Source organism: Pelecanus crispus, chromosome 11, assembly GCF_030463565.1.
Source record: "Pelecanus crispus isolate bPelCri1 chromosome 11, bPelCri1.pri, whole genome shotgun sequence".
Classification (NCBI taxonomy): Eukaryota; Metazoa; Chordata; class Aves; order Pelecaniformes; family Pelecanidae; genus Pelecanus; species Pelecanus crispus.
The window spans coordinates 30,143,018-30,155,463 of NC_134653.1; the positions used below are offsets into that span (position 1 = coordinate 30,143,018).

At 56.2% G+C, this 12,446-nt stretch overlaps 1 protein-coding gene across 1 annotated transcript in view; it reads right to left on the reverse strand.

Annotated features, from left to right (window-relative positions):
* MYO18B (myosin XVIIIB) overlaps positions 1-12,446 on the reverse strand; it is a 76,152-nt gene that overhangs the window by 33,175 nt on the left and 30,531 nt on the right. The window contains exons 22-32 of the mRNA XM_075718415.1: positions 10,280-10,408; positions 9,839-9,982; positions 8,628-8,717; positions 6,741-6,860; positions 6,508-6,616; positions 5,709-5,833; positions 4,513-4,667; positions 3,225-3,348; positions 2,340-2,540; positions 2,122-2,232; positions 68-172 (exon numbers count right to left, since the gene is read on the reverse strand). Of these exons, the coding sequence (XP_075574530.1) occupies positions 68-172; positions 2,122-2,232; positions 2,340-2,540; positions 3,225-3,348; positions 4,513-4,667; positions 5,709-5,833; positions 6,508-6,616; positions 6,741-6,860; positions 8,628-8,717; positions 9,839-9,982; positions 10,280-10,408 (1,413 nt within the window). The remainder of the gene's footprint in view (positions 1-67; positions 173-2,121; positions 2,233-2,339; positions 2,541-3,224; positions 3,349-4,512; positions 4,668-5,708; positions 5,834-6,507; positions 6,617-6,740; positions 6,861-8,627; positions 8,718-9,838; positions 9,983-10,279; positions 10,409-12,446) is intronic.

The window sequence follows — 12,446 nt, forward strand, 5'->3', positions numbered from 1 at the left end:
GCGGAGCACGCTTCTCCCTGCCAGCAGCCCCACCAAGCTGGCCCCGGGGCGGGCACCGTCCTCTTACCTGCTCACACAGAGTGCCGATGAGCCCTTCCAGGTCCTGCTTCTCATGCAGCACCATCTGCTTCTCCTCGTACTCCTGTTCCAGTTGCATCTCCAGCTGCTGGAGCTGTGTGCGGGAGACAACCCCAGCCATGCTCAGAGCCCGGCCACCCCCTGCCAAAGCCCCATGTGCCAGCAGGTCACAGCCACCACCACAGCGGGGACCTGGGTGGCCGGGCAGCCCCGAGGAGAGGGTGAGAACTGAAGGCTCCCATCACTGCAGCCAACGCTGGGGATCAGGACCGGGCCACATCCCTGGGAGCCCCTGCTACCCCCCAGGCAGTGCAACTGCTCCAGGCCAGGAGCAGCAAGGGTTAGCAGTCCAGGAGGACTGCTAACTCCAGGGCTGTCCCTGGAGTTCTGGAGCAGTAACAGGGGGCCTTCAGCCACACTAGAAGAGGGTCAGCTCTAATCCCTCCAGGTTTCCTCAAGGCATCCCGTGATCATGAGACAGGCAGGCAGCACGCTGCTTGCTCCAGCTCCCCACCAGTGAGGAGGTGGCAGTGGCCTCACAGGGCAGAGCGTGCCATAAAGGCAGGATTTGTGCTGCTCCTGGGAGCAAAGGGACCCCCAGAGCCAGTACTGAGCGCAGGAGCCTGCATCCCTCTGCCTTTTCCTCTGCTCAAGCATCACCATCCCACAGCACTGCAGCAGCGGCAAGTGCTTTGCAGGAGAGAACTGGACCCGGGGCGGCATGACAGAGCTCTGCCGCGCAGCTGCAAGACGTCCAGCAAGTCCAGCTGGGGGTGGTGGTAGTGGAAACGTGTTAACAAAGCAAGCCAGCCCATTTCACAGCCCGCCCCTCCCCTTGCAAGCAGCTGCGCAGCTGTGCCCGCAGGAGCGGACGTGCCAGGCTGCGACCCTGGCACAGATCCCCGGAGCCCTCCCTGCCCCAGCCACCTCCTGCACCCGCAGCTGCTGCTCAGAGACAGGGTTTAAGAGGGAAACGGGAGCAGGCTGCTAAATATCAATTGCTCTCTGGAGTGTGTCTGCCATTTACTCATTTGGGAAATGACACTCAGGCCACACAGGGTGAAGGAGAGAAAGGATGAACTTTCCCCCATTGGCCAAGAGCAGCCGCAAGGCACTGCATCTCCTTTAGTGATGCCAGCAGTACCTTGCGCTCTGCACAGGGCAATAAAACAGACAAGAGGTGCAGAAGGGCAGGGAGGACCCCAGGAGGAGCCGCGAGCAACGTGTCCTTGCAACCAGCCCGGAGCTTCGGCAAAAAGCGGCCAGTGGAGAGGGGGAGAGAGCAGCACTGAGCTGTTGCTGCACCATCCAGCTGAAGGGCAGCACCACGGGAAGGCAGCGCAGTGGGAAACGGCAGCACCGGCACCCGGCGGCAGCCCCCCGGCACTCAGAGCCTTACGGCTTAGGGCACGACTACGTGCTGACAGGAGCAGGAGGAGTAGAGATTGCCTCGTTTGCCTTCCCACTTGTCCTGCCTTCCTAAAATAGTGCATGCAAAGCCCCACTGACCGCTTCATTAAGCTTCAGCAATGTTAATTCACTATCGACAGCCAGGTATGCCCCAGGCCTAATGGGAATTGGCTGCTACCATGCAGCCCCACAGCCCTGAATCAAACAATCCATGGATTTCGAAGAAACTGGAATTTGTGTTTGCATGCCACCAACCTCGCGGCCTTGTTGAAAGGGTATTTTCTGTTTGTTAGCACCAAACGTGAAGGCCTAGCTGGCTGGAGCTGGTGCCCTTGGTGTGACACTGGTGTTACCGAGAGCACCGTGCCCGTGCGCTGCATCACACATGGCTCTCGTGCGCCATCCCTGACAGCCCCTCTGTTGTACCAGGGACTCACGCCTGCCCCAGACCCTAATTTTGCACCCCGGGGCTGTGACGGGGCTCATGCCAGGCTGGTGGTGGGAAAGCAGCGCTCACCCACCCTGCTGCTCCCTGGGGAGGAAGGACCCCGGGAATGGCTCCTCCTCTGCACTGCGGACAGGGGAAGCCCTGGGGAGCACCCAGAATTGTCCCCCCACCCGGCGCCAACCTACCCTCCTCTGACAGGACTGCCGCACGTCCTCCAGCTCCTCGTCCTTGTCCTCCAGCTCCTTCTGGTGGATCTGCTTCATCCGCTCTATCTCCAGCTCCAGCCTCTGATGGAGCTGAAAGATGAACACACAGCGGTTGCACACAACCCCGGAAGGACAAGGATGGTGCAGGGATGAACATCCCCAGCACCCAGCCCCAGCCCGGGTGGGAGCCACACTACCTGCTCCAGGTGATCGACGGCGGCTGTTTGCCGCTCCAGCTCTTTCCGCTGCTCGGCAGCGCTGGCCTCCAGGTCCCAGAGCTGCTTCCTGAGCGCGGGCACGGTGCGGGCATCCAGGGCACTGGGGGTGCTGAGCTCCTGCACCCGGCCGGCCAGCATGGTTGCCCGCTGCGCCAGGCTGGCCACCTCCGCCTCCTTCTGCTGCTCGGTAGGGGCAGAGCGGCAGGTCAGCAGCCGAGCCCCAGATGCGGGAGAGGGGTCTTGCACATGCACCTCACTCTTAAAACCCAGACCGTTTCCAACAGCATCATCAGAAACACCCCGGAGCAGCAGCAGGCAGTGGCCAGCCCCCTCCCCGCACCAGCAGCCCCATCGCCACCATGAGCCCCAAGCAATCCTTTCCCTCTTGGGTTTGCTCGCTTGCTCCTGACCTCACCTTCCGCCTCCCACGGGCTGTCCCCCACAGGGGTTCCCCGCAGCCCCCACTGCCTGGGGTGGCTGGCAGCACATCGTGCTCCTGACGATGTGGGGGGCTCGGCGGGCACCCGGTGCAGCACCGTCCCACCTGCGGCTTCTTGCAGGTGAGATCACGGGTAGAGGTGTGAAGAAGAGCACGAGTGACTTCAGTGAAAATAAGTGTGGGCCTAATTAACTAAACCATGGGATGGGTATCACTTGTAAAAAGTGATAGCCTTTCTTCTGGCAGAGGATAATGTTATTTAAATACATCAGGCACATCCTAGAACTGTGCTAAAAGAAATTGGAATCAAGTTGCCGCGTTTGTGCCTGATTGCCTCTGCTATAATTGCAAAGATAATGGCTTTGCTCTGCGAGCTGCTCCCAAAACTGGATATAATGCAGCAAAGTGGGATACTTCCCTCTTACCTCTAAGCTATGCTGAAGTTTGCCCATCTCCCATCGGATGCTGGTGTTCTCCTGGGACACTTTTTCACGGAGGCTCTTCTCAAAGGTAGACTCTCCCAGGGCCTGGGCTAACTGCAGGTCAAACCTGGAAGGGGAAACACACATTACCTCTCCCGAGCGGGTCTGCGACAGCAGCACGGCTGCCTCCTGGCCGGGGGAGCTGTGCCAAGGCAGGCAGGGAGGCAGCCTCAGCCTGCAGCAAGCTGCTTCTCCTGGCACTGAACTTTCCAAGTGCTTTTGAGAGGACAAAAAAAAAAAAAAAGCCTATTGTCTGCAAAGTGCTGCCATCCTTGTGTGAATCCCTAATTACTCCGCACAAGTGCCAGCCGTGGGAAGTGGACAGCATGGAGCAGCAGTGATGTGCACACAGGCAGTCGCCAAGAGCAGAGCGCAAAATAATTGCTGCAGTCGGCTGCTACAGACTCAAAAAACCCCAAAATGTTCTTGTGCGTGGGCAGCAGCCTTCTGCCCCCTGCCACTGTGGGCAGCAGCCCTCTGCTCCCCGCCACCGCAGGGAGCTCCATCCCCAGGGCTGGCTGGGGCTCTGCCGCACCGAGGGTTTGGTTTCAGCTCAGGAAGCCTTGGCACTTCGGAGCAATAATCCTTGGAGCTTCTCAGCACCTTCATACCTCTGGGTCAGACCAAGCCCCAGCCCACAGTCAGCATCTCAGCACAGGCAAGCAGGGAATACCGGCAATGAAGTGTAAATTAAAAGAAATAAAGAAAGCAATTGGTGATTTCCCATGTTTTCGGTGCCTGCTTGGTCTTGGTACCCTATTTTTGGGCAGAAAACCTATTTCATTCACTGGTATCAAATGGCAGCATTAAAACGCCAGGGGTCATTTCTTGGCTACAGAGCTCCTCTCCTCCACACCAGCTTGCCAGCAGCGCTCCCAGCGCGGGCACATCTGCGCCGAGGGCACACCGAAGCCTGGGACATGCCGGCACGAGGGTGCCCCCGCACCCAGTGACACGGGAGCCAGCACGCTCTCTGAGCCCCAGGCAGCCCTCCCCACAGTGCCACCGAGCATTGCACTGGGAGTGATTTCTATTATGGAAGCGTGTTACAGTCACACAGCAACGGGATGTAAAAATAACCTCCTGGCTTGGTGCAACCTCCAGCAGTCAAAGTAGGCAGAAATAGCAGCCCTTCCAGGACCTCCTCACCCGAAGCCACCCTAAGCATCCCCATCCCCTGCCCTCCTGCTCCAGCAGCCCCAGCCCTCCCGGGTGCTCCCACCAGCCTTACTTCTTCTGCCTCTTCTCCAGCTCGTGGTTGCGGCTCTGTTGGCTCTCGGCGAGCACCCGCGCGTCCTCCAGCTCGCAGGCCAGCTGCCTGCACCGCCGCCGCAGCTGCTGGGACACCTTCTTGGCTGCCTCGCATGCTGCCTGCACCTCACCGAGCTGCGGGCAGAGGCGTCGGTGAGTGGCGGAGGGACCCTATGGCACACGCACCCCGCAGCCACTCCCCACCCGGCGCTCAGCCCCGCTCCGGCAGCAGGGGGTGGTTCACCCAGAGATCTTTCACCAAACAAGGACAAATTTAGGTGCCCTGACCCCTCACACTCCAGGTACCCTCCTGTGTGCCCACAGCACCCCAGCCCTCCTGCTGAGTCAGCGAAGCTGCCCCAGGGGCGGGTGCCTGATCCCGTTTTGCTGCAAAAGGCAGTGACTAGACCGAACGAGCCGGATCCCCCAAGGATTCGCACCGTGTTTGGGGCAGAGCAACATGCAGGGCTCTCGCCAGCCAGAGAATGGCGTCATTAAGCAATGACTTTAAATAAGCAAAATCTTGCATTAATGAAGCCTGTAATTCCAAACTAACTATTTGAAAGCAAATGGGCTGTTTTGCTTTACCCAAGCTCCTAAGACTGGGCTGCTTTTCCTATTACTTTTTAATGTACCATGAATAATAATAATGTCTTTATTGTATCATTATGGGAAGTGACCTGACTCCCAGGCACTGGTCAGGGAAGCACGCTGGCTTTTTTCGTCCTCATAGCAAAGCTCGGGAACTGCCAGCTCTTTACATTAGCAGCTCTTTCCGTGACAGATGGTGCAAGCACAACCCAGTCCAGTATCCAAAAGCCAGACCACCACCAAGACACACCGCTGAGCCCCTCTCCACCCCACAGCTTTCCACCCTCTGCTCATGCTCAGGCTTGACCAAGGTTGAATGTTGCCATATTCTGGCACAAAAGTAACTTTTTAAGCTTGAAAGAAGCTTTGGGGTATTTATTCTCAAACCAGCAGAAAACAGCGGGTTTCCCCTGGTCAGTGAGAGCATCAGCGGCAAACGGCTGCATTTCCAAGCCTCAGCCCTGCAAAGTTTTTTCTGCCCTGGGAGCAAGGAGAGGACAACCTGCTCCAGCAGCAGCCCCACTCCTTGGCATGACCCTGGGGAACCCCTGTCCCCTCCCACACCCCGGAGCCAGCAGCCCTTGCCTTTTGCTCAAGCCCCATCCTGGTGCCCAGCTCGGACTCCAGCCGTTCCTCCAGCTGCGCCAGCCGCTTCCGCAGGAAGGCGATCTCCGTCTGCGCGCAGTCGAAGCGCACTTGCCACTCGTCCTCTGCAAATGGAGAGACCCGGAGATGCTGGGTGGGTGCTCAGGCCTGACCAGCCCAAGCAGCTGTGCCAGGGTTGAATCGGAAAATGCACAATGGCACTGCAGCTCCTGTGTGGCACAAATGCCAGCACCGAGCTTGCAGTGGTAGCTCTGCTTTGTGCACCAGGGCTGCCCCGGCTTGCACAGCATGTGTACCCCCACCCTCAGCAAAGCATGCATTGCTCATCCCATGCCATCCCATCTCATGCCTTCCCTTGCCATGCCATCCCATGCCATGCCATCCCATCCCAGTTGTGTCTTAGCAGCCTCCTCATCACTCCAAAACATGCTTCAAACACACTTTAAGCTGCCAGGAGTGCCAAGCAGTGCCAGCAAGTGCCAGCAGTGCCCTCCGGCACAATCCCTGCCTGCATACCCAGCACCATGCAAGAGCCAGAGCTGTGTGTGATCAAGATATTGCTGCCAGCTCCCACCAGATGAGCAATGCAGAATGACAGGGTGCCAAAAACACACTGGGGTGGCCAGGGGCCAGAGGAGCAAGAGCTGCGTGGGGGGGGGGGGGGGCAAACCTCTGCCCATTGCAAGAGGCTTTGCTGCCACACTGGGGTGGCTGTGCTGGCCCCACAAGTCAGGCTGGACGCCCAGAGCATGCATCGCCCCCGAAGGGACACCCCTACCTCCTCCAGAGCCACTTATCTTCATCTCACGCAACTGAACCAGCTGCTGGGCCTCTTCCAGCTGCTTTTCCACCGACGCCAGTTTCTTCTGCACTTGGTCATGTTTGCTCTGGGGAAACCCAGGGAATGAAGGGAGCAGCTCTACTCAGCTCCAGGGCACTTGGGTCCAGCAAGGCTGTGCCAAGAGTGCAACATCACCACCAGCACAGCCCGATGGCTCGGGGCTCTCCTACCTGCAGCTCCTGCAGCTCGCGGGCGCCCCGCAGCCTCTCTGCCCTCTCCCCATCCAGGACCTGGCAGGCAACATCTCCCTTGTACCGCTCGTCCGACAGCTCCGTCGTCAGGTCAACGATCTGAGGAGGCAATATGGAGTCAGGCTGGGCATCACCATGCACGCCAGCTCAGGGGGGGCCCGGCCAGCCTGCATCAACCCAAGTGTCCTGACCGGTCTCCTTTGGCAGCTGCCTATGCTTGGGGGACATGGTGAGTGCACAGCGTCACCAAACAGTGTCACCAGTGGGAACCCAGGCTCCCACTGGCAGTGCCCAGCAAAGAGCAACTGCTGCTGGAGCCTGTGGCTGCTCTCCTCGCATGGCTGCCTGTGGCAAAGCAGCTGCCTGCACTGTGCTGCCTGCAGTGCACTGCAGGCAGGGCTCATCAGATTTCTGCACCATTCTAGCTGATTAGCATGCAGTTTCATTTGAAACAACAAGCAGGTGAATGAAGGAGTGAATTATTAATTCAGAGAATTAATTCCATTTTCTGTGAAGCAGAGGTGAGCATGGCCTGTCCCACCAATCCGTCCGATCAAGGGGCTGCAGAGGCAGCAGGGCCAGCAGGAACATGCAGGCTTCCAATGCTCCTTTTCCTCCATCTGACAGCATTTTAAGGCACTTCACATTTTGCAGGTGTGCTACACAACCTCTTCAGGGGGTCCAACAAGTTTTACTCAGTAAGTAAACTCAATAGGTTTTCTTTACCTGGGGAGACAGTATTTTTCTAGGTCTGTCCTGAGGCATTAGTCTCACTCAGCAGTCCCAGCCTCATGGGCATGATTTCATTTTTAACACGGAGCCTAAGTTAAATCACCTTTAGCCGCTTCCCATTGCAAAGCAGGTCCCTGGCCCTCGGGGCTGTTGGTACCGTTAACCAGAGCTGCAGTGTTACACCTAGACCACGGCTCGGCCACCCCTCAGGAGGGGCGAGCGCCGCAGCCCATCGAGCTGGGCAAACCCAGGCTATTTATAGCAAACTTGGGAGCTCCTCCTCCTCCTGGTGCTTAACAAAACGGCAGCTGCAATCACGCAGGAGCCCATGCATCTGAGGGGGGACTCTGCACAGTACCAGTGGCCGGCCAGGGATGCACATGGTCCCCAACATGCTTCCAGGTCCCTTCCAACAACGCACAATGGGGCGGCCGAGCAGTTTCCCCAGCAGCTGCCACCCCCCCGAGTACCACACACAGTGGGGTCACACTTGGAGTCAGGGGACGGGCAGGACACTTCTCCTGTGCGCCATCTCCTCGGTATTAGCATTCGTCCCATTAAACTAAGTCACTTCTGGTGCCTGCAGAGGTCAGCAAGCCTGCAGTCCTGAGAGCGTAATGAGAACATGATACATCTGTGTGTAATTTCCCCTTCTAATTATACCCTTTTGTCAGCAGAAGGGATGACATTCGCACTGCTGCTTTTCAGCCTCATACACCACGCCGGTGGCAATGCAAGGCGACGTCTGTCCTTGCTGGAGGAGACATGAGGCTTTCCCTGGGGACAACCCTGGGAATGGCCCATTCCCAGGGCATCTGGGCTGCTCTCTGGGTGCAGACCCTGGGGGGACCTGTTGCTCTGGCTGGCAGGATCCCACCCAGCAGGGACCCTGCAGCAGTGCTGGCCCTCAGTGCTGCAGTCGGGCACCGCAGCCCGTCTGGGTCCTGTGCAGACGAGCACCTCTAGCTGTGGTTACTCTGCCAGCAGTTCAGCAGCTGCCCCCTGCCCAACCCTCTGCCGATCATGGCTCCTCCTGCTGTAACATTTATTATGGTGGTCATATTTATCCCAATATGGCTTAATTTCCAACCCGACCAAGCGGGGCTGCAGCAGAGGCTTTTTTTCAGACTCTACCTTGCTTTCCAGCTTCTCTGCAGTCTGCCTGAGCTCGCTGCATGCCTGCTCGGATTTTTCCAGCTTCCTTCTCAGTACCGCCAGCTCCTCCTAGGGAAGATTGCAAAAAAACACACATGGAGAGCTCCATCATCCTCAGTTTATTTATGAAAATCTTATTTTCCATTAAAAATGAGTGGGAGAGACGTAGCTGTCTTATTAATACAATTTACCAGGCAACTTTGAAGGCTGTTCACTGCAAACTGCTGGGACTACAGCTCCTGACATGAATTTCATCGGAGGGAATGTCAGCTTTGGTGTGCATACAGAGCACATTTTATGAGAAAGAAGCAAACCTCAAAAGCCTGGGATGAACCGCCAAACGTCTGAATTTTGCTCATGGAGCATTCCTGGGGCCCTGGCGGGCTATCACAGAGCAGTTGCAAAGGCACATTGTTTTCTGTGATTCTTTTTCAGGCAGCCTGACTGTAATGGCAGAAAGAGCTGCTCGGTGCAGCCTTGTCCTGCTTTGATGTCCAACACTGAGCAGAAGCAGAATGTGCAGAGTTGTGATAAAAACAGAGGTTAACGGGTGATGTGGCCTGATGGATCCCAGGCGGGTTTGGAGAGAGAAACAGAGGCTTGGGCAGCTTTTATTTCCTCTGAACCAGCCTGAAAACATCTTGTTAAAACCTCACTAAGGCAAGAGGAGGAGCAGGATGCCAAGGAAGACGGACTAAGAATTTAGCACAGGCCTCAGACAGAGCAGAGGGGCGACAGGTGCCTTTCCCAGGTCAGCAAATGCCCATTAACATCTCCCATCACCAGCGGCAGCTCAGGTGGAAGGCAGTAAAACTCTGGTGACAGTACAGAGCAGAGTCCCCTGTGCCAAGGATGCGTTTGGCTGCTCATCATCTGTCATCCCACAGACTGATGCGGGGTACCTGTCCCCAAGGGGCTTGGCTCAGTGAACGCAGCCCCAGCAAGCTCGTGGGGGGCACAGGAAGGGCAGCAGGGCAGCCATGACCCTGGGACGGGGCTTCGGCTGCAGGGACACGGTGCATTTGCTACTGTCCCTCTAAAGAAAGACAACGTCAGCAAAACATCTCTGCCCTGGCAGAAGTGACTTCCAGTTTGACTGACCCACCAGGCAAAGCCCCTAAAGCATCCCATCCCATCCTGTCCCATCCCATCCCATCCCATCCCATCCCCTCCCATTGGTTGGTGCATACTTCTTTTGCATGGAGCTGCTCCTCTGCGAGGTTAACGCTGAGCAAGGGCCGCACACAGCTCAGCAGCTGCCACCAGGGCCAGTGCCTGACTGCCTGGAAGACCATCAGGTTCTTCTGGATGCAGCGGACAGCGAGGCGTTGGATCTGTGGGGAGACATGGTCGGCAGTGCCCCTCACCCAGCAACAACAGAGCCCACCAAGACGAACCAGGCTGGGGCACCAGGACAGAGAGGAATGAGGTGGTGGAGCAGCTCTACACTGCAGGGGACAGCAGCATGGCACCTTATGGCTGCCCATGGGGCCGGGCAGAGTGGGTACCCTTCAAAGGAGCAGCCTGCTCCACTCAAAGAGCTGTAATTTAGACACTCTGGGCTGTATCACAGCAGCACCAAGCCTGTGCTTTGCTGAGCACAGGGTACCCACGACCCATGGGATGCGTACCTTCAACCTCTTGAACTTCTGACGGCTGAGGAAGCCCTTGCAAGCAGCCTGGAGCAGGATCATCTTCTGGGCTATCAGCTTGTCACGCTGCTTCTCCAGTCTGGAGATGACCCCCGGCTTCAGAAAAACCTGACAGCAAACAACAGAGGTTACGCACCCTCAGGACAGGGTCTGAAACCTGCCCACAGCCAACGGGATGTATTTCTGGCTAAGACCTGGCAGCCTCCCCTGAGACCTGTGGGAGACCGAAGGTCCTCGGACCGTCTGGAACCAGTGAATGCAACCACTGCACCAGCCTGAAGCGCTGGGCTGGAAGGGGACTCCAGCCCTACGTGGCCAAACCTGCAACACACTTGTCTGTCCCGTGCCATGAAGGCACCTGAGGCAGTCCTGGCACCAACCTCCCTGGGGACACTCATAGGACAGCAAGAGGGAGCTGAGTCCTGGCTCCGTCCTATCCCCGAGCTCAGCAGCAGGACGGCTGCATGTCCCAGAGAGCACGTTCCACCTGCCCCTCCATCTCCTGCTCCTGGGTATCGCAGAAACGGGGCATATGGAGCTGCCCAGGTCCTACTGACTCCCCGGGGACTGGGTGGCTGAGTGCCCGTCAGGATCCGGCCCTCGCACTGTGCACATGCTGGCCTTTGCTCTCTGTCCCTGCCTCTTCTCACGCCTTTTTGACATAGGCAGCAACCAACACAAGAAGCTGCAAATCCTTGAAACTCTTCCCTTGGGCCGTTGCCCATTTCCCACCCGCTGCACGGATGGCAGGGCTGCCTGTGCTGGAAACAGCATTTTTGACAGCATACACACAGATACGCACAGATAACAGCAAATATGCCAGTTTACAATAGGGAAAACAGAATTAACCACATCATTTTCTTTAACTGAACTTGTCAGAAACACCTCATAAATGATACAGATTTGCTGAAGCCATTGAATTCAGCCTGGTATTGATCTCTCAGAGTGCAAGATGCCTCTCGGTCACTGCCTGGCGAAGCTCTTGGGATATGGGACCAATCATTCCTGAATATTGTGCACTATTTGCATAATACAGCTTTAATAAAAACTGAATTACACTTGTGAAGCCGGTGGCGTACTTAAAGAGCTGCGTTTTAAAGATGCCAAATTGAATCAAAGAACAATTCCAAAGAAACTCACTTTCTTGAGATAATGCTATGATTGCTCCACCACGTATTTGATTGTCTCATTAATGTCTGTATTAACTTCACAAGCCAGCGAGTTTTAGAAGCTAGTACAAAATCAATGCTCAAAGCGATGGCAAAACTAACTCCCCTATAACAAGATGTGACTGGAGCTGCGATTGCAGTATTGATTAAGTACAAGGCTTTCATAGAATGGATAATTGCAAACTGCACTGTGCAGGATAAAAGAAAGTTATTTTGCTCCACAGAACCATTTCATGAATTCTTTCTTTATAGACTCTGAGAGCTGAAGGCATGCAAAATTTATTTTTCTGACCAGCAGGTTGAGGGAGGTGATTCTTTCCCTCTACTCCGCTCTCATGAGACCCCACCTGGAGTACTGCATTCAGTTCTGGGGCCCCAAATATAAGAAGGACATGGACCTGTTGGAGCGAGCCCAGAGGAGGGCCACAAAGATGATCTGAGGGCTGGAGCACCTCTCCTACGAGGACAGGCTGAGAGAGTTGGGGTTGTTCAGCCTGGAGAAGAGGAGGCTGTGAGGAGACCTTATTGCGGCCTTTCAATACTTAAAGGGGGCTTATAAGAAAGCTGGAGAGGGACTTTTTACAAGGGCAAGTAGTGATAGGACAAGGGGTAATGGCTTTAAACTGAGAGAGGGTAGATTTAGGTTAGATATAAGGAAGAAATGCTTCACTCTGAGGGTGGTGAGGCACTGGAACAGGTTGCCCAGAGCAGTTGTGGATGCCCCCTCCCTGGAAGTGTTCAAGGCCAGGTTGGATGGGGCTTTGAGCAGCCTGGTCTAGCGGAAGGTGTACCTGCCCGTGGCAGGGGGGGTTGGAATGAGATGATCTTTAAGGTCCCTTCCAACCCAAACCATTCTATGATTCTATGATTATCACATTTAAGTTCAAATGTTGTTGCTGCAACAACTCTTGCACCTGCAGCTGCCCAGTTCAGCGGTGTTAACCCCAGCCCAACAAAACCATGAGCTGCCCAAGCCC